Source organism: Phyllobates terribilis, unplaced genomic scaffold (assembly GCF_046119375.1).
Source record: "Phyllobates terribilis strain yellow unplaced genomic scaffold, ASM4611937v1 Scaffold_3__8_contigs__length_932513732, whole genome shotgun sequence".
Lineage (NCBI taxonomy): Eukaryota > Metazoa > Chordata > Amphibia > Anura > Dendrobatidae > Phyllobates > Phyllobates terribilis.
Genome location: NW_027362763.1, coordinates 76,776,809 through 76,799,260, shown reverse-complemented (window position 1 = coordinate 76,799,260; position 22,452 = coordinate 76,776,809). Strand labels below are relative to the sequence as shown.

Sequence of the window (22,452 nt, the reverse complement as noted above, 5' to 3'; positions counted from 1 at the left end):
CCCGGCACTACTGGTGGCCTAACCTGCGCAAGGATGTAATAGACTTTGTTTCTGCCTGTGTGTCCTGTGCCCGCAACAAAGTTCCGAGACACCTGCCAGCCGGTCGCCTTCTTCCTCTGCCAGTACCTGCTGCCCCCTGGCAGCATATTGCGATGGACTTCATAACTGATCTTCCCGTCTCTGCCGGTTGTACGGTCATTTGGGTGGTCGCTGACCGCTTTTCCAAGATGGCTCACTTCATTCCCCTGCCAGGCCTCCCGTCTGCACCCGAGCTGGCTAAAGACTTTATCCGCCACATCTTCCGTCTTCATGGCCTGCCCCGTCACATCGTGTCGGATCGTGGGGTACAGTTCACTTCTCGTTTCTGGAGAGCCACTTGTAAATTGCTAGACGTCACCCTGGACTTCTCCTCCGCTTACCACCCACAGTCTAATGGTCAAGTGGAGCGGATCAATCAGATCCTGACCAGTTACCTCCGGCACTTCGTTAATGCCCACCATTCTGACTGGGTGGATCTCCTGCCATGGGCCGAATTCTCGTACAACAATCACGAGAGCGAATCTTCCTCCAAATCCCCGTTTTTTGTAGTCTTCGGTCAGCATCCTCGGATCCCGTTTCCCGTCTCCACCTCGGTGGACAATCCGGCTGCGGAATCTCTTGTTAACAAATTTTCCTCCACATGGGAGAGTACCCGGTCCGCACTCCTTCTGTCATCCGAGCGTATGAAAAGACATGCTGACAAAAAACGTCTGGATCCTCCTCAATTCCGTCCAGGGGATAAGGTCTGGCTCTCGTCCAAGTATGTCCGGCTCAAGATTCCTTCCTATAAGTTAGGGCCTCGGTTCATCGGTCCTCTGGAGGTCATCAGTCAGATCAACCCGGTGGCCTATAAATTGAAACTCCCGGCCAACTTGCGGATCCCTAACTCCTTCCATGTATCTCTCCTCAAACGTGTGGTACTTAACTCTTTTTCCAAGTCTACAGGCACGCCTCCTGCTCCGGTTTCCGCTGAAAACGAATTTGAGGTAGAGAACATTCTGGCCACCAAAAGGGTAAGAGGGAAGACCTTTTTTCTAGTAGATTGGAAGGGGTTTGGTCCTGAAGAGAGAACGTGGGAGCCCCAGGAGAACATCCATGCCCCTCTCATCCTAGCTAAATTTCTGTCTGGCCTAAAAAAGGGGGGGCCTAAAGGGGGGGGTACTGTAGCGTCGGCGTCCCTGCCCTCTGCTAGGCAGGGACGCTGTTCTCCTCACCTCTCTGCTCCGAGCCCGGCGTCCTCCTCCCGCTCTGCTGGCAGCGCGCGCTCCTTCCCGGCCACTGTGCTTAGGGCGCGCGCGCTCCCTCCCTCTTAAAGGGGCCGCGCGCACCGTCCTAAGGAGTCCCCGGCCAATGGCCGGAGGACTTCACCATATATAAGGCACCTCCTCCAAAATGGAGGTGCCCGAGCAATGTTGTTGCACTGTTCACTACTCTGCTTCAGCCCTCAGGTCCCGTTGCCAGTTACCTGCCAGATACCTGCCAGATTCCTGCCAGCCTGCTGTCTTATTCCTGCCTGATATTCTGCTACCTGTCTGCTAGCCTGAGGTCCGACGGTCTGCCTTACTACTCCTGTCAGTCTGTCTAAGGACCAGCTTGCCCGCTCACCTGGGAGCGCACATCAACTACCTGCCTGATTGCCTGAGGTCCGACGGTCTGCCTTCCAACTCTTGTCAGTCTGTCTATGGACCAGCTTGCCCGCTCACCTGGGAGCGCACATCTGCTACCTGCCTGATAGCCTATCTGGAGGCTCTGCCGTCACGTGCTGTGACCACCTGCCTGTCCAGTGACTCCTGCCCGCTCACCTGGGAGCGCTCATCTGCTGCCTGTCTGCTAGCCTACCTGGAGGCTCTGCCGTCACGTGCTGTGACCACCCGCCTGTCCAGAGACTTCTGCCCGCTCACCTGGGAGCGCTCATCTGCCGCCTGTCTGTTGGTCTTCCTGGAGGCTCCGCCGTCACATGCTGTGACCACCCGTTTATCCAGAGACTCTCGCCTGCTCACCTGGGAGCTCACGTCTACCATCAGCCGCCACAGGTCGTACCAACCCTTTACCCAGAGACTGCCCCGGTCACTTGCCGTGACCATCTGCCCGTTCACCCAGAGACTGCCCCGCTCACTTGCCGTGACCATCTGCCCGTTCACCCAGAGACTGCCCCGGTCACTTGCCGTGACCATCTGCCCGTTCACCCAGAGACTGCCCCGGTCACTTGCCGTGACCATCTGCCCGTTCACCCAGAGACTGCCCCGGTCACTTGCCGTGACCATCTGCCCGTTCATCCAGAGACTGCCCCGGTCACTTGCCGTGACCTCCTACGCGTTCTTCTAGAGACTGTCCCGGTCACCTGCTGTGACTGCCTGCCTGGTCGCCACCCGCTCCCTTACAAGGACCGCCCCCTTGTATAGTAGCCCAGAGGTTCCGCCTCCCAGACCCATTACAGGCAGAATTATAGTAGTTATATTCTTGTTCATAGGGGCAGTATTACAGATGTTATATTCTTGTACATAGTGGCAGTATTATAGTAGTTATATTCCTATACATAGGGGGCAGTATTATAGTAGTTATATTATTGTACATAGGAGCAGTATTATAGTAGTTTTATTCTTGTACATAGGAGTAGTATTATAGTAGTTATATTCTTGTACATAGGAGCAGTATTATACTAGTTAAATTCTTGAATATAGGGACAGTATTACAGTAGTTATATTCTTGTTAATAGGGGCAGTATTATAGTAGTTATATTCTTGTATATAGGGGCAGTATTACAGTAGTTATATTCTTGTACATAGGAGCAGTATTATAGTAGTTATACTCTTGTTCATAGGGGCAGTATTATAGTATTTATATTCTTGTACATAGGAGCAGTATTATAGTAGCTATATTCTTGTACATAGGAGTAGTATTATAGTAGTTATATTCTTGTACATAGGGGCAGTATTATAGTAGTTATATTCTTGTACATAGGAGTAGTATTATAGTAGTTATATTCTTGTACATAGGGGCAGTATTATAGTAGTTATATTTTTGTATATAGGGGCAGTATTACAGTAGTTATATTCTTGTTTATAGGGGCAGTATTATAGTAGTTATATTCTTGTATATAGAGGCAGTGTTATAGTAGTTGTATTCTTGTTCATAGGGGCAGTATTATAGTAGTTATATTCTTGTACATAGGAGCATTATTATACTAGTTGAATTCTTGTATATAGGGACAGTATTACAGTAGTTATATTCTTGTACATAGGGGCAGTATTATAGTAGTTATATTTTTGTATATAGGGGCAGGATTACAGTAGTTATATTCTTGTTCATAGGGGCAGTATTATAGTAGTTATATTCTTGTATATAGGGGCAGTGTTACAGTAGTTATATTTTTGTTCATATGGGCAGTATTTTAGTAGTTATATTCTTGTTCATAGGGGCAGAATTATAGTAGTTATATTCTTGTTCATGGGGGCGGTATTATAGTAGTTATATTCTTGTACATAGGGGCAGTATTACAGTAGTTATATTCTTGTTCATAGGGTCAGTATTACAGTAGTTATATTCTTTTTCATAGTGGCAGTATTATAGTAGTTATATTCTTGTTCATAGGGGCAGTATTATAGTAGTTATATTCTTGTTCATAGGGGCACTATTATAGTAGTTATATTCTTGTATATAGGGGCAGTATTACAGTAGTTATATTCTTTTTCATAGGGGCAGTATTATAGTAGTTATATTCTTGTTCATAGGAGCAGTATTACAGTTGTTATATTCTTGTACATAGGGGCAGTATTATAGTAGTTATATTCTTGTACATAGGGGCAGTATTATAGTAGTTATATTCTTGTTCACAGGGTTAGTATTATAGTAGTTATATTCTTGTTCATAGGAGCAGTATTATAGTAGCTATATTCATGTACATAGGAGCAGTATTATAGCAGTTATATTCTTGTACATAGGAGTAGTATTATAGTAGTTATATTCTTGTACATAGGAGCAGTATTATACTAGTTATATTCTTGTATATAGGGGCAGTATTCTAGTGATTATATTCTTGTATATAGGGGCAGTATTACAGTAGTTATATTCTTGTTCTTAGAGGCAGTATTATAGTAGTTATATTCTTCTTCATAGGGGCAGAATTATAGTAGTTAAATTCTTGTTCATAGTGGCAGTAGTATAGTAGTTATATTCTTGTTCATATGGGCAGTATTATAGTAGTAAAATTCTTGTATATAGGGGCATTATTACAGTAGTTATATTCTTGTTCATAGAGGCAGTATTATAGTAGTTATATTCTTGTTCATAGGGGCAGTATTACAGTTGTTATATTCTTGTACATAGGGGCAGTATTTTAGTAGTTATATTCTTGTACATAGGTGCAGTGTTATAGTAGTTATATTCTTGTTCATAGGGGTAGTATTATAGTAGTTATATTCTTGTTCATAGGGGTAGAATTATAGTAGTTATATTCTTGTACATAGGGGCAGTATTACAGTAGTTATATTCGTGTTCATAAGGGCAGTATTACAGTAGTTATATTCTTGTTCATAGTGGCAGTATTATTGTAGTTATATTCTTGTTCACAGGGGCAGTATTATAGTAGTTATATTCTTGTTCATAGGGGCAGTATTACAGTAGTTATATTCTTGTTCATAGTGGCAGTATTATAGTAGTTATATTCTTGTTCATAGGGGCAGTATTATAGTAGTTATATTCTTGTACATAGGAGCAGTATTATAGTAGTTATATTCTTGTCCATTGGAGCAGTATTATAGTAGTTATATTCTTGTACATAGGAGCAGTATTTTATTAGTTATATTCTTGTACATAGGGGACAGTGTTACCGTAGTTATATTCTTGTTCATAGGGGCAGTATTAAAGTAGTTATATTCTTGTACTTAGGTGCAGTAATATAGTAGTTATATTCTTATACATAGGGGGCAGTATTATATTAGTTATATTATTGTACATAGGAGCAGTATTATAGTAGTTATATTCTTGTACATAGGAATATTATTATAATTGTTATATTCTTGTACATAGGAGCAGAATTATACTAGTTATATACTTGTATATAGGGGCAGTATTACAGTAGTTATATTCTTGTACATAGGGGCAGTATTACAGTAGTTATATTCTTGTTCATAGGGGCAGTATTACAGTAGTTATATTCTTGTTCATAGTGGCAGTAGTATAGTAGTTATATTCTTGTTCATAGGGGCAGTATTATAGAGGTAAAATTCTTGTATATAGGGGCATTATTACAGTAGTTATATTCTTGTTCATAGAGGCAGTATTATAGTAGTTATATTCTTGTCCATAGGGGGCAGTATTATAGTAGTTATATTCTTATACATAGGGGGCAGTATTACAGTTGTTATATTCTTGTACATAGGGGCAATATTTTAGTAGTTATATTCTTGTACATAGGGGCAGTATTATAGTAGTTATATTCTTGTTCATAGGGGCAATATTTTAGTAGTTATATTCTTGTACATAGGGGCAGTATTATAGTAGTTATATTCTTGTTCGTAGGAGCATTATTATGGTATCTATATTCATGTACGTAGGAGCAGTATTATAGTAGTTATATTCTTGTACATAGGAGTATTATTATAGTAGTTATATTCTTGTACATAGGAGCAGTATTATACTAGTTTTATTCTTGTATATAGCGGCAGTATTACAGTAGTTATATTCTTGTTCATAGGGGCAGTATTATAGTATTTATATTCTTGTATATAGGGGCAGTATTATAGTGGTTATATTCTTGTATATAGGGGCAGTACTACAGTAGTTATATTCTTGTTCATAGGGGCAGTATTATAGTAGTTATATTCTTCTTCATAGGGGCAGAATTATAGTAGTTATATTCTTGTTCATAGGGGCAGTATTATAGTAGTAATATTCTTGTTCATAGGGGCAGTATTATAGTGGTTATATTCTTGTATATAGGGGCAGTATTATAGTAATTATATTCTTGTTCATAGGGGCAGTATTACAGTAGTTATATTCTTTCACATAGGGGCAGTATTATAGTAGTTATATTTTTGTACATAGGAGCAGTATTATAGTAGTTATATTCTTGTTCATAGGGGCAGTATTATAGTGGTTATATTCTTGTATATAGGGGCAGTATTATAGTAGTTATATTCTTGTACATAGGGGCAGTATTACAGTAGTTATATTCTTGTATATAGGGGCAGTATTATAGTAGTTATATTTTTGTACATAGGAGCAGTGCTATAGTAGTTATATTCTTGTACATAGGGACAGTATTATAGTAGTTATATTCTTGTTCATAGTGGCAGTATTATAGTAGTTTTATTCTTGTTCATAGGAGCAGTATTATAGTAGTTATATTCTTGTATATAGGCGCTGTATTATTGTAGTTATATTCTTGTACATAGGGGCAGTATTATAGTAGTTATATTCCTGTACATGGGAGCAGTATTATAGTAGTTGTATTTTTGTACATAGGGGACAGTATTATAGCAGTTATATTCTTGTACATAGGAGCAGTATTATAGTAGTTATATTCTTGTACATAGGGGTCAGTATTATAGTAGTTATATTCTTGTACATAGGAGTATTATTATAGTAGTTTTGTTCTTGTACATAGGAGCAGTATTATAGTAGTTATATTCTTGTACATAGGAGCAGTATTATAGTAGTTATATTCTTGTACATAGGATCGGTATTATAGCAGTTATATTCTTGTACATAGGGGACAGTATTATAGCAGTTATATTCTTGTACATAGGAGCAGTATTATAGCAGTTATATTCTTGTACATAGGAGCAGTATTATAGTTGTTATATTCTTGTACATAGGAGCAGTATTATAGTAGTTATATTCTTGTACATAGGATCGGTATTAAAATAGTTATATTCTTGTACATAGGAGCAGTATTATAATAGTTATATTCTTGTGCATAGGGGCAGTATTACAGTAGTTATATTTTTGTGTATAGGAGCAGTATTATAATAGTTATATTCTTGTACATAGGGGCAGTATTATAGTAGTTATATACTTATACATAGGGAACAGTGTTATGTGAGTTATATTTTAATACATAAAGGGCAGTATTGTACAAATTATATTATTGTTTCTATGGTGTATTACTTTAAGATTATAAATATTATTTTGAACATCTTCACTATGTAAACTCTAAATTATTTGGGTATAACACACTTTTTCAGATTCGCTGTCACATATTATATTTTGCTATGTAATACTATTTACTACATTACCATAAAATAAGTCAATATCAATGTTCTAAAAGTATTTCATTATTTAGTTTAATGTCTAATAATTTCTTAACGTTTCCACTTTCATTATATAATTTTTACTGTTCTGAATGTTGACATATATGTTTATTAATAGGATCGCTCTAAATAACACTGTAGACTGGAGCCCAGGAGATAAAATTGTTATAAGTTCATCATCTTATGAAGCTCATCAAGCCGAACTTGTCTACCTAAGAGATATTTATGGACCTATTGTACGAATCTGGGGCAAACTAAACTACTGGCATTCTGGTAAGAGTAAGCGAGGTTGTTTTTTTCTGTATACCAACATTTTTACGACCACCATATATAATAAAACTGTATTAGTCTAGTAAGATTTGTCCTGAGATCTTTTTTAATTTGTATCTAAAATGAAGAGATGTTATGAATCCTGTAGGTTTCCCATCTGCCAGCTCTGTGTCTGATTTTCAATTGTCTCTGAGCTAGTGGGTAGAAAGAAGCTGTTGTAATGTTTCACATACAAAGCACACACAGAACTGAGAGATTTCTTCTCCCCAGTCTCTATTTAGCCAATATTCAGAAGCAGCAGCATCGAGGACAATATACAACAGTACTGAGAAGTGTAGCTGTGAATTCAGCTCTGTGGTTGAATAAAATACTTAATAGAAAGCATTAACACCGTCCATATGTGTGCCTCTGTCCTACTGTCTTTTTATTCATCTTCAGAAACCATTCTGTTATAACGAAATGACACATATTTTTCCAGAGATGCAGAATTACAGTGTGAGCTGCTATGAGGCATTGATGGAAAAGGATTTGAGTCAATGTCCTCAAAGAACCTGAAATACAAGAGAGTAATATGTTCTAAGCCCAAAAAAGTCTGAGACTTTACTGTTGACAGGATACGGGACTCATGGAGTCATGACTGCGCTCACCTTTTCATCTCTGGACAATCATTCTTCTGGATGTCCCAAAAAGAGTGAAGGAGACATCAAAGAAAATAACATTACACCAGTCCTCTTCTGTCCAATTCCAGTGTTTCCTGCAAAGTTATTTTCTCTGATGTAGCCCTTCAGACTGTTTCGGACATCCGTAAGAATGATTGTCCAGAGAAGAAATGGTGAGAGCTGCCATGAGTTCTGTGTCTGCAAACAGTAAAGCTTCCAAAGATCATTCATATGTGGGGGCTTCTCATCCATGAAGGGGGCACATTCACTTTTTTTGGCTAAGAAAACTGCCATGAATAAAGAATTTGATCTAAACCTGAGCTAAGCAACAGCACATGTGAAAAAGACTTAGGTATACTAATAGATCATAGACTGAACATGAGTCAACAGTGTGATGCAGCAGCAAAAAGGCGCATACAGTTCTGGGATGTATTAACAGAAGCATACAGTCTAGATCACGTGAAGTCATTATCGCACTTTACTCCTCTTTGGTCACACCTCATCTGGAATACTGCATCCAGTTTTGGGCTCATTTTAAAAAAGACATCGACAAACTAGAGCAAGTTCAGAGAAGAGAGACCAGAGTGGTGACCGGTCTGGAAACCATGTCCTATGAGGAACGGTTACAGGATTTGGGAATGTTTAGCTTGCAAAAAAGAGGACTGAGAGGAGACTTAATAGCTGTCTACAAATATCTCAAGGGCTGTCACATTGTACAAGGATCATCTTTATTCTCATTTGCACAAGGAAAGACTAGAAGCAATGGGATGAAACTGAATGGGAGGAGGCACAGATTAGATATTAGAAAAAACTTTTTGACAGTTAGGGTGATCAATGAGTGGAACAGGCTGCCACGAGAGGTGGTGAGTTCTCCTTCAATGGACGTCTTCAAACAGAGGCTGGACAGGCATCTGTCTGAGATGATTTAATGAATCCTGCTTTGAGCAGGTGGTAGGACCAGATGACCCAGGAGGTCCCTTCCAACTCTAACATTCTATGATTCTTCCAAGAGCAACCTCTCTGAGCTATCCAGGGGCAATGCGGTGATGATGCTTTTTCCAGCATGATGGAGACCATGTCACAATGCAAAAGTGGTAACTAATTCATTCTGTGAACAAAACATTGAAATTTTGAGTCCATGGCCAGAAAGTTCCCCAGATCTTGATCCCATTGTGGAAAAAAAAGCGGTGTTCAAATAAAAACACAAATATTGTGATAAATTTCTGCTGTGGACACATATCAATATCAAAAAGAGAAGTATGACTTGAGAGATATGGGCAAGAACAATGAACAAAGGCACTGAGAGAGACACATGGACGCTATCAACGAGAAATATCACTGGTAGATTCAATTTGGATTTGATTTATCCAAATCACTAAAAAAATGCCCGCTGCCATTTTACACATTACAGAAGATTACATCAGTCATAGAAGGGGGATGTGACCTCATGCACTACCTTTTTGGTTTTCCCATACCCTTGCATTACTTGGTTTAGGAGGGACTATCATAGCCTCTATAAAAGCCTAAGCCGGGAATTCAGGAGCCATTTTAGAGTGATTTAGAAAATTGAGAGCACATCACAGTTCACAAATAGCGATAGGAAGGAAAAGTCCTAAAAATTGGACAAAATACTCTAGACCGTAATATGTATAATTACCCCAATGAAGAAAGGAACATAGTAGTCAGCGAATAATGCGATTCAGTTAATAGGTGAGGGAGTGATAGTAGAGATGATAGATATGCAAGCTTAGAGGGGGGGGGGGGCTATTATTTTCATTCCAAGGACACGTGTGACAATTATAACTTGGAGGTCAAGATGTCTGATCTTTAGCCCATGAAGGTTTTACAGACCTTGCTCAATCAAAATGACCCAACCAACAAAAGGGGAGGGTCCTTTTACTAAACCAGCACCCACATCAGATCATTCTTGTCTATACAGTGCTGGCCAAAAGTATTGGCACCCCTGCAATTCTGTCAGATAATACTCAGTTTCTTCCTGAAAATGATTGCAATCACAAATTCTTTGGTATTATTATCTTCATTTAATTTGTCTTCAATGAAAAAACACAAAAAGAATTGTCCTAAAGCCAAATTGGATATAATTCCACACCAAACCTAAAAAAGGGGGTGGACAAAAGTATTGGCACTGTTTGAAAAATCATGTGATGCTTCTCTAATTCGTGTAATTAACAGCACCTGTAACTTACCTGTGGCACCTAACAGGTGTTGGCAATAACTAAATCACACTTGCAGCCAGTTAACATGGATTAAAGTTGACTCAACCTCTGTCCTGTGTCCTTGTGTGTACCACATTGAGCATGGAGAAAAGAAAGAAGACCAAAGAACTGTCTGAGGACTTGAGAAACCAAATTGTGAGGAAGCATGAGCAATCTCAAGGCTACAAGTCCATCTTCAAAGACCTGAATGTTCCTGTGTCTTCCGTGCGCAGTGTCATCAAGAAGTTTAAAGCCCATGGCACTGTGGCTAACCTCCCTAGATGTGGACGGAAAAGAAAAATTGACGAGAGATTTCAACGCAAGATTGTGCCGATGGTGGATAAAGAACATCGACTAACATCCAAACAAGTTCAAGCTGCCCTGCAGTCCGAGGGTACAACAGTGTCAACCCGTACTATCCGTTGGCGTCTGAATGAAAAGGGACTATATGGTAGGATACCCAGGAAGACCCCACTTCTTACCCCGAGACATAAAAAAGCCAGGCTGGAGTTTGCCAAAACTTACCTGAGAAAGCCTAAAACGTTTTGGAAGAATATTCTCTGGTCAGATGAGACAAAAGTAGAACTTTTTGGGAAAAAGCATCAACATAGAGTGTACAGGAAAAAAAAAGAGGCCTTCAAAGAAAAGAACACGGTCCCTACAGTCAAACATGGCGGAGGTTCCCTGATGTTTTGGGGTTGCTTTGCTGCCTCTGGCACTGGACTGCTTGACCGTGTGCATGGGATTATGAAGTCTGAAGACTACCAACAAATTTTGCAGCATAATGTAGGGCCCAGTGTGAGAAAGCTGGGTCTCCCTCAGAGGTCATGGGTCTTCCAGCAGGACAATGACCCAAAACACACTTCCAAAAGCACTATAAAATGGTTTGAGAGAAAGCACTGGAGACTTCTAAGGTGGCCACCAATGAGTCCAGACCTGAATCCCATAGAACACCTGTGGAGAGATCTCAAAGAAGAGAAGGCACCCTTCAAATATCAGGGACCTGGAGCAGCTTGCCAAAGAAGAATGGTCTACAATTCCAGCAGAGCATTGTATGAAACTCATTGATGGTTACCGGAAGCGGTTGTTCGCAGTTATTTTGGCTAAAGGTTGTGCAACCAAGTATTAGGCTGAGGGTGCCAATACTTTTGTCTGGCCCATTTTTGGAGCTTTGTGTGAAATGATCAATGATTTGATTTTTGCTTCATTCTCTTTTGTGTTTTTTCCTTGCAAGCAAATTAAATGAAGATAATAAGACCAAAGAATTTGCAATCATTTTCAGGAAGAAATTGAGTATTATCTGACAGAATTGCAGGGGTGCCAATACTTTTGGCCAGCACTGTATACCTTTGTAGATATTGTGAAGAAACAATTGACTTAAAAAACCCTAAAGTCACTAACTTGACAGGAGCAGAATTGAGGACTTTCTGAAGTTTAGAGAAAAATGATATAATTTTTGAACCATCTAACAAAGGTGGCAACATTCCTATCGTGATATGTGTCTTAGTTTTAAAGACAGTACTTGCAGCAAGATTTTTTGTTCTGACCCTACTCATTTAAGAGTGAATTGGAGGCTATTGTGAAATGAGCTAGATCCTATAAAATAATCGATAAGGCTTTTCTGTCGTCCAGATACTCTTCCATAGCCACCTTCTATGTTCTCCCCAAAATTCACATAACTTTTAGATTTTGTTACGCAATTGAATGATCATCAAATTAACCTAAAATGTATCTGTGAGATACAAGAGCACTCTATTCCCTTTCTTGATGTTGAAATCAGGGCTGTGGAGTCGGTAAGCCAAACCTCCAACTCTGACTCCTCAATTTCCATGACACCGACTCCAACTCCGACTCCACGAATCCGACTCCCTCATACATGGCTCATGTTTAAGTGATAAATTTACTGTAGCACAGATTCATCTCAGCTAAAAGTCTAGACACTTAGATCAGGAATAGGACATTTTATAACTTTCCCAAATTCTTATGAAAAAATATTCCCCACAAACTGCATTGAACTACTTTTCCCAATTTATTATATATTTTAGGAGTCGGAGTTGGTACATTTCATACCGACTCTGACTCCGACTCCACCAAAATGGGCTCCGACTCCGACTCCACGACTCCGACTCCCCAGCCCTGGTTGAAATAATAAAAAATATATTTGGCCTGATGGAAACTCAGGTTATAAGAAAACCCACAGTGACCAGAAGTCTTATTTCAAGTGGGAGAACTGTCACCCAAGACCTCAGATGAAGGTTATACTGAAGGGACAGTATCTCCGCATGAGGCATAAGTATTAGGTTTCGTAAATGGGGGTACTCAGCTGGGAACCTTAAGACATCCAGTAAAGAGGCACTGAGTTGCGATAGACAGATACTGTTATCTTCTTCTACTACTAGTAGAAGTGAGGACGCAGGTGTCTTAAAAATCATTGGTACTTTCGATGGAGTATCTACAGTTTGACAAATCATGGAAAAGTATTGGGACATACTGTCTTACTCTAAGGAGCTCTTCCTAACACTATCACTTTTCGGATGGGTTTTAACGGGGTTGTCCCTTTTTAATTAATTTCTCCTCTGGCTGCTGTTTGCTATAAAAAAATAATAATAATTGTAGCAATTCCGACAAATCTAATTGCTTTTACAAATTCATTGAACCTGGCAAATTAAAATTTCTAAATATTTCTCTAATCACTGGAAATAGATGGATGAGATGAAGAACAAAATAATTATTTGGGGTACAATAACAAGAATACAAGAACAAGGGTCAGAACAAAAAAGTTACTGTGGACACATAGGCAAGACTAAGAACAGTAGCATCATGGGACGAATAGACAACTCCAAGAATAGGAACATGCCAGAGAATTCATGGACAAAGTTAATAACAGTAACATTACTGGGGACACAAGGACAAGACTAAAAACTAATTGTGGACACATGGACCAGACCAAGAACAGGAGCATCACTTGAAACACAAGGACAAGGCTAAGAATAAATAATTCCTGTTGGCACATGGACAAGACTAAGAACAGAGAACACAAGTACCACCAGGGACACTTAGAAAATGCAAAGAGCAGGAACATCCCAGGGGATTCATGGACAAAGTCAATAACAGGAACACCACTGGAGACATAAGGCCAAGACTGAAAATTTACTGTGGACAAATGGACAAGACGAAAAACAGGAGCATCAAGGATATCAAGGATACATATAAAATGCCAAGAACTGGAACACTATGGACATGGTCAATAAAAGGAAGATCACTTGGAATACAAGAATAAGAACAAAAATAAAAAGATACTGAGGACACATGGACAAAACCAGAAACAGTAGCATCACTAAGAATACATAGACAACACAAAGTACAGGAACATCACGAAAGACTTATGGGCAAGATCAATGGCAGATCACCTAACAGTTTAAAGACATTTGCAAAAACAGTAAGATTGTTGAAGACACCTAAATCTTGAAATCATTTGCTGGACACCAAATAACCTAATTTCTGAGACCATAAATGTGTGTCTTAAACAGTTTGAGCAATAAGCTATCTACTAGGCAAGCCCTGTGTGTGCCCACCGGGTCCATCAGATGTGATATGAGATGAGCACCGGGAGGTCCATGGCATCGACACCAGACAAGAAGATCTGGTACATTTTTATATCTAATGATATATAAAGTACTTTGAAGGTGATGCCATTGCCAACTATATCTGTAGAAAGGATGCAAATATGTATTTCAGAATGTTCCCATTTTTATTTTTTTTTTTCCCAAGTCCTACTTTTATTAAACTTTGCAACAAAACAAACAGAAGTAGATAAGTATCAGGTGCAGTTATTACAATCACATTGAAAGCAGCACGAGACCTGACATAAATTGTTACGAATCTTAGTTTTTCATTTTTTTATACAACCAGAAATTTACTATTTCACTTTAACTCGGAAGAAGAATAGAAGTTTGTCTTTGAATTTAGCTTGAGTGTCACCAGCTACAGGATAGATAATTTCACAGGACGCTCTGTGAGCCGAGTCTCGGCAGCTTTACCAGCTTGGAATAAATCTAGTGGCGGAGATTATAAGGATTAAAAGCGGCCGCTTCAGCTGGATTAAAACCGGTAAAATCAATGCTTCCTATTTCACTCTTGAGTGAGTCGGCGCTGACTGTGATAATACCGGATATTAGGGAGTCTTTCTCCTTTCTAATCATTATCTGTTTGTCTTCTTAGACCTTTTTAGGTGACACGGTGTAGAGTAGTAAATATAGGAATGCCAACCAACCTAAGGGGGCACTAGATGGGCACTCTGTCTACAGGTGAATTCATTTTACTTTACTTTCCTTGTATGATTATTTTTTATTATTTTTCCTCTTTGCATTCCGGAGGTCATAGCTTTTCTGAAGAAGAAACTGTTCTTTGCGGGACTAGTTGGACTTCATCTTGGTGTCATTTTTTCATTTACATTTTTTACATAGCTCCAATGTACTTTCATATATCTGTATGGCAGTATATTAGTCTCTGATCTGATACACAGGGAAGGAATACCAAGGAACTGTCTGCTCACAAAAGTTATGGACCCTAGTTCTGATTGTCCGATTGTGTTAAAGGGTCTCAACTTCCTCAATTGCTCTTTAAGTACTTCCATCAGATTTTACCATGGAACTCAAAGGGTGAAATGGGGGACACAATAGATTTCTCCGGTTTCTGTTGTTAGAGTGAGGCTGCACCTGGGTTTTATTACAACTGTTGCCCCATTGCTGTTGACATATGGGCACAGTAGCCTGAAAGTCATGATGTGATAACTGTCAGGAATGGGTCTTCATTGAACAACTCCTGTCAATATGCGCCTTTAGGGTTTAGGACCCTACTTCCTTAGGGGCCAAAATGGTGAGTCGGGTTGTGTGAGTGACTCTCATCTCTCATGGTGCACTTAAGTCTTCCATGTAGGGCCATTTATCTGTAAAACCACCATATAATGCAACAAATCTCCTGCAGTGGTAAAATGCCTGGCTGGCTGCATATTCCCCAAAGCAAAAACAGCCATCTGCAAGGCGGACCTCTTCAGTTATCGACTTTACACAATAAGGCTATGTTCACACGTTGCATTTTTGCTGCATTTTTTACTACGTTTTTTTAAGCAAATCAAAACATACTCTTTATAGCACCAGCAAGAGCTATGAGATTTCAGAGATCTCATGCACGCACATTGTTTTTTTTTTCCGTCTGAATTGGAAAACTGCTGCGTTTATGAAAACTGCAGTATGTCACTTCTTGTCAGCGTTTTTTCACTCATAGAAAGCAATGAATAGTGAAAAAAATCATGTACAGCAGTATGTGAAACCCATTTATTTTTGTGATTTTCCCAAGTTTAAACCATAATGTCTTGGCCTCTTCACCTGAGAATGGCAGTTAGGATTAGTACAGTTTAATTACATTAGTGATGTGTGCAAAGTAAACATTGGCTGCCCAAAGTGTGAAATTGAACAATACCTGATCAACTCAAGGGCTGACCAAAGTGAGAAAGTAAAATATAATATATTGAATTTACTCCGAACTGCTGTATACATAAACTAGAGATTCAATAATTAAAATGAATAATTAAAAGACACTTTATTAGTATAAAATCGTACAGCCAAAATTAGTAAAATATAATTAAAAACAAAAAAAAAGGATAAGTGGTCCTCCGATGTTGGGTGTGTCCGGCTTCTTATTGCGAGAAGTAGTGCTGTGGATTTGAAGTTAATGGTGGTTGGTAGTAGGCCCTAGATGGAGGGAATAAGTTTTTTAGATATAGGGAAAGTGGTTTGTCCTGATAATAGGCCTAAGTAAAAGCACGTGGTTACTTACCCATATGGAGTAGTATTAGGAGGAAGATCCCCGTAGTGGTGCTTGTTTGTTGCAAAGCCATGCAATTAAAGTGCAAAAGTGCTGAAAACTGGAATATGAAGGATACAGCCGTTATAAAATAGGGTATAGCGATGTGTCTGTAGCAAAGTGCCTATTGATATAGTGATATTAATACCTGATTGTATATGGAATAGCATACAGTAAGCTGGTAAGGTATTACAATGGTTAGGCTTCCTCCTTCGTAGACAGTAGTTTATACTGAGGTGATCCGCATGGATCCTTGTAGATGTTTTGGAAAATATGTTCAGTCAATATAGTATGACCCTGTTTCCAGGATGGTCAGAGCTGGATAGATAGTGTGAGCATGAATTGTTACTGGCAGACCCTTGTAGCAGCTGCTGCGGGAAAGAAAGAGGCACATAGGGGAAATTTCAAATATAAGATGCCGCGGTTTAGATAAAATATGCGGTCATCAGTATTGGTACAGCCTGCGCAAAGAGTCTTACCTCCAGTAGTATACTGTCCGTGTGTAGCGTTTATAGTGCTGGCACTACCTTAATGCAGCGTGAATAGAATGGAGCTGCTTCAGTAGGACCTCACGTCAGGTCCTGCTCGTCCAGCCTGCCTCACCACAAGCAAGCGCGCCAACGAGATACATACTGCTGAAGCAAGTGTCACCAGCTGGGATAGAGTAGATGTGCAGTAAAGGCTTGGCCATAGAGGTGGTTTTCCACGGCGATGTCCAAGAGTCCTGGGGGAAGGCACGTGAGGTGATTCTGGCTGGTGGTGTTGATAGGCAGAGTCCCGGCCGGTGACTCGTGCTTCAGCAGTATGTATCTCGTTGGCGCGCTTGCTTGTGGTGAGGCAGGCTGGACGAGCAGGACCTGACGTGAGGTCCTACTGAAGCAGCTGCATTCTATTCACGCTGCATTAAGGTAGTGCCAGCACTATAAACGCTACACACGGACAGTATACTACTGGAGGTACGACTCTTTGCACAGGCTGTACCAATACTGATGACCGCATATTTTATCTAAACCGCGGCATCTTATATTTGAAATTTCCCCTATGTGCCTCTTTCTTTCCAGCAGCAGCTGCTACAAGGGTCTGCCAGTAACAATTCATTCTCACAATATCTATCCAGCTCTGACCATCCTGGAAACAGGGCCATACCATATTGACTGAACATATTTTCCAAAACATCTGCAAGGATCCATGCGGATCACCTCAGTATAAACTACTGTCTACGAAGGAGGAAGCCTAACCATTGTACTACCTTACCAGCTTACTGTATGCTATTCCATATACAATCAGGTATTAATATCACTATATCAATAGGCACTTTGCTACAGACACATCGCTATACCCTATTTTATAACGGCTGTATCCTTCATATTCCAATTTTCAGCACTTTTGCACTTTAATTGCATGGCTTTGCAACAAACAAGCACCACTACGGGGATCTTCCTCCAAATACTACCCCATACGGGTAAGTAACCACGTGCTTTTACTTCGGCCTCTTATCAGGACAAACCACTTTCCCTATATCTAAAAAACTTATTCCCTCTATCTAGGGCCTACTACCAACCACCATTAACTTCAAATCCACAGCACTACTTCTCGCAATAGGAAGCCGGACACACCCAACATCGGAGGACCACTTATCCTTTTTTTCGTTTTTAATTATATTTTACTAATTTTGGCTGTATCATTTTATACTAATAAAGTGTCTTTTAATTATTCATTTTAATTATTTAATCTCTAGTTTATGTATACAGCAGTTCAGCGTGAATTCAATATATTATATTTTATTCATTTACCCTACCTTTTGGGCAAACTGTGGTATTGCCTCTGAATTCGCAACAGTCCTGCTGGCAAGATCCTTTAGCGCCACTATCATACATCCCCTTAAAGCGAGAAAGTAAACAGTGTCCTACAAACTCAGTGTTCTGCCAATGTCTTAGGTAAACTATTCCCCACCAATTCACTTCCCCCTGCTGTTTACTTTTGTAATTGTGTATTTTTTCATGAACTCATATGAACTTTTTTGTTCAGAATAGTCACTATTTTTTGAGACATCGAAATCTTTTTCAACTAAATTATTTGATAAAATTGCCCTTTTTTCCAAAAATGGTTTTATGGTGTCACATATGTATTGCATGGGTGACCTAACCGCTTGCAATGTTCAAGTTTCTGCAGTGGAAGCAAAGCTGAACGTTGGGATCCTGAAAGATGCAACAAAAACACAGCAAAAAAAGTAGCATAACCTACTTTTTGTAAGCAGCTTCTTTACTGCAAAGAGAGCAGGTTTTGCCTCCAGAAAAAAACTTAGCAAAAACACAACATGTGAACATAGCCTTACTGTGGTAGCGGCAAGTCTAACAAATTCAGCGCTCCAATGGTGCCCTACCAGATGTGATTGCGTTCAAGTAATGCATAGCCATCTGAAGGCCACAACCCACATCATGAAGAGTATGCACGATAAGTAGGTAAAAAATATTGGAAAACTCGTAGTCTAAAGCTGTATAGTTTAACAAATCATGGTGCCCTATAACAAAGCTCAGAGTTGGCCACCCACCCACCCCACTCAGGACTGCTCCAAAAGTAATATCTCTCCATCATCATACTCATACTATGCTGCTTTGGTCACTCACTATCTCCCCAAAATTCTGAGGCACAAGGAACCTGACAGATCCATTGATTCCAGAGATTTTCCAACTCTTCTGGAAGCCCGGGAAGTCATCCATTTTTCCCGGGAGCCTCCTGGATATTACGTAAGAGTTGACATTTTGGTTGTATGTAGCTATGACTTGAAGGAACTTATTATTGTATATAGCTTATAGGTCCCACTGAGAAAATGTATGTAAAGAGTTAAATGGTGGAACCTATTGAGCATTTATCCATTACGTGGATTTTACACCACTAATTTCCTACCTCGTTTTCTTGAAATATTTCAGCCCTGAAATGATGGCCATTAGCGCATGACAGTAGGCATCTCGAACATACCGTATGATATTACGGCTTATAACATGGATTTGGGTGGATATCCCTTTTAGAATCGACCCTGAGTGGAAATTAAAGAAGTGAACTTTTCTCATGTCTTTGTTATGCAGCACTGAACCTCAATAATCTTCCAGTGCACGATCCTGGGAACCGACCCTTGGTTTCTTGTCAAACTTGTTTAGGGATACGGAAAAAAAAAAGGAACATGTTTTAAGAGTAGAGATGAGCGGTGTTCGACTAGAACTGTTCGCCAATCTCAAATTCGAGCTGTTTTGGGCGGTGTTCGAGTTGTTCGACGAACCCGAACGATTTGCAAAAAATTCGGCTGTTCGAGGTTATGTTCGATAACTGTTCGTGCACCAAAAGCGTGTCCTGCATGTCTGGCGCTATTTTGAGCACCAATCATGCAGGGATTGCCTGCCACTCACTGTAATGCCACAGCCATGATGGTTGTGGCATTACAGTGATTGCCCAAATCGATGGGAACAGTGCCAACAGTGAAACATGAAAAGCCGGCAATTCAGCAGCGGCATACACCGGTACCCGACAATTTAGAACAGAAAGAATAGAGCTTCACACATAGATTAGATAGATAGAAACATGTCAGCCACATATATAAGAAGTACAGTGACAGTGTTGCTTACTGTACTTGTCATTTAGTGTAAAGGATTTATCAAAAAAAATAATAGTGTTTTCATGCACCGTCTCTTTAAAAAAGCCGGCCGGCAATTCAGCAGCGGTACCCGACAATTTAGAATAGAAAGAATAGAGTATCACACATAGATTAGATAGATAGAAACATGTCAGTCACATATATGAAGTACAGTGACAGTGTTGCTTACTGTACTTGTCATTTAGTGTAAAGGATTTATTAAAAAAAATAATAGTGTTTTCATGCACTGTCTCTTTAAAAAAGCCGGCCGGCAATTCAGCAGCGGTACCCGACAATTTAGAATAGAAGGAATAGAGAATCACACATAGATTAGATAGATAGAAACATGTCAGTCACATATATATGAAGTACAGTGACAGTGTTGCTTACTGTACTTGTCATTTAGTGTTAAAATAAAGGATTTATTTAAAAAAAAATTGCCGTGGGGGTCCCCATAATTTTAGGCTCTAGCGGAGGTTAAGCAGACGGCTGGGGCAGATGTTTGAAGCCTGGGAGGGGGGTAATACCCATGGAGCTTCCCAGGCTACTAATATCAGCCCCCAGCTGAATACCTAGCCTTTACTAGCTATTAAAATGGGGGACCCCCCCAAAAAAAATGACGTGGGGTCCCCCCTATTTTAATAGCTAGCAAAGGCTAGGCAGACAGCTGGGGGGTGATATTAATAGCCCAGGAAGGGTGCCATGAATATTGGCCCCCTCCCAGGCTAGAAACACCAGCCGTCAGCCGCCCCAGAACTGGCGCATCCATAGGATGCGCTAATTCTGGCACTTAGCTTCGCGCTTCCCACTGCCCTGTAGCGGTGGCAGTGGGGTAATAGGGCTGGGGTTGATGTCAGCTTATAATGCCAGCTGACATCAAGCCCAGGTTAGTAATGGAGAGGCGTCTATAAGACACCCCATTACTAACCCCATAGTCAAAGTTAAAAGAAAACACAAACACCCAGAATAAACTCCTTTAATTGAAATAAAGACACATTCCTTTATTGTTCTAAATTAAACCATACTTACCATCACGCCCATTCCAGCTGAAGCCAATGTCTTCTGCAATAAAAGTAAAATAATAAAGCAACCTCATCCTTACCTTTCCATGGTTCCCACGACAGCTTCAGCTCTGCTACATCGAGATGACAGGCTGGACCGCAGCAGAACGCTGCCATCCAGCTTGCCATGCCGCGGACACTGAGAAGCTCCTCAGTGAAGCTCCTCAGTGTCTCGCTGTGACGGCATAAAGATGAGACGAGTTCATGTCCAATGAACTCAGCTCACCTCATGCACGTCACTGACAGCGTGGGAAAATTCTCACGCTGTAGCGCTGAGTGCAGGAGAATTCTCCCACTAATCAGCAGAGCGGGGTTTAAATTTTGCGCCAATAATGCTGATTGGTCGCGGTCGCGACCAATCAGCAAAGCGGTGTTTAAATTTTGCGCCAATAATGCTGATTGGTTGCGGTTGCGACCAATCAGCAAAGCGGTGTTTAAATTTGGCGCCAATAACGGTGATTGGTCACGACCGCGACCATTCAGCAGGGCGGTGTTTAAATTTGGCGGCAACAATGTTGATTAGTCGCGGCCGGCGGTCGCGACCAATCAGCAGAGCGGGGTTTAAATTTGGCGCCAATATTGCTGATTGGTCGCGGCCGGCGATTGCGACCAATCAGCAGAGCAGTGTTTCAATTTGGCGCCAAAATCGCTGATTGGTCGTGGCCGGCAACCGTGACCCATCAGCAGAGCGGGGTTTAAATTTGGCGCCAATACTGCTGATTGGTCGCGGCCGGCAACCGTGACCAATCAGCCGAGCAGGGTTTAAATTTGGCGCCAATACTGCTGATTGGTTGCGGACGACGACCGCGATCAATCAGCAGAGCGGTGTTTAAATTTGGCATCAATAATGCTGATTAGTCGCGGTCGGCATCCGCGACCAATTAGCAGAGCGGGGTTTAAATTTGGCGCCAATCTCGCTGATTGGTCGCGGCTGGAGTCCGCGACCAATCAGCAGAGCGTTGTTTAAATTTGGCGCCAATCTCACTGATCGGTCGCGGCCGCTATTTAAATGTGGCGCCCAAATCGGTGATTGGTCGCGGGCAGTTTCCGCGACCAATCAGCAGAGCGGTGTTTAACTTTAGCGCCAAGATCACTGATTGGTCGCGTGCGGAGAGCGCGACCAATCAGCGAATCGTATTGGTGAGGACCGGGGAGCGCCGCTGCCTGGTCGGATACTTCCGCTGCGAGAAGCCGGGAGATGAGCGACTGCTCGCAGCAGATGTATCCCGACCCGCAGCTCCGCTCCCCGGTCCTCCCTTGACACCCTAGCCGCTGATCTCCCCACAGTATCCGCATGGTGTTACAAACATCCGGACATTTGTGTTAAAAATCGCTGATTAGTCGCTGGCGCTGCCCGCGACCAATCACCGATTTGGGCGCCAAATTTAAATATCGGCCGCAGCCAATCACCGATCTTGGCTCCACATTTAAACACCGCTGTGCTGATTGGTCGCCGACGCT

The 22,452-nt window shown here is 40.9% G+C and overlaps 1 protein-coding gene across 3 annotated transcripts in view; it reads left to right on the top strand.

Moving 5' to 3' along the window:
- The window catches only part of PKHD1 (PKHD1 ciliary IPT domain containing fibrocystin/polyductin), a 1,008,258-nt gene that overhangs the window by 717,331 nt on the left and 268,475 nt on the right, over window positions 1-22,452 (top strand). For all 3 annotated transcript variants that reach the window (XM_073674041.1, XM_073674039.1, XM_073674040.1), the window contains one exon: window positions 7,411-7,565. In XM_073674041.1, coding sequence (XP_073530142.1) covers window positions 7,411-7,565 — 155 coding nt within the window. The remainder of the gene's footprint in view (window positions 1-7,410; window positions 7,566-22,452) is intronic.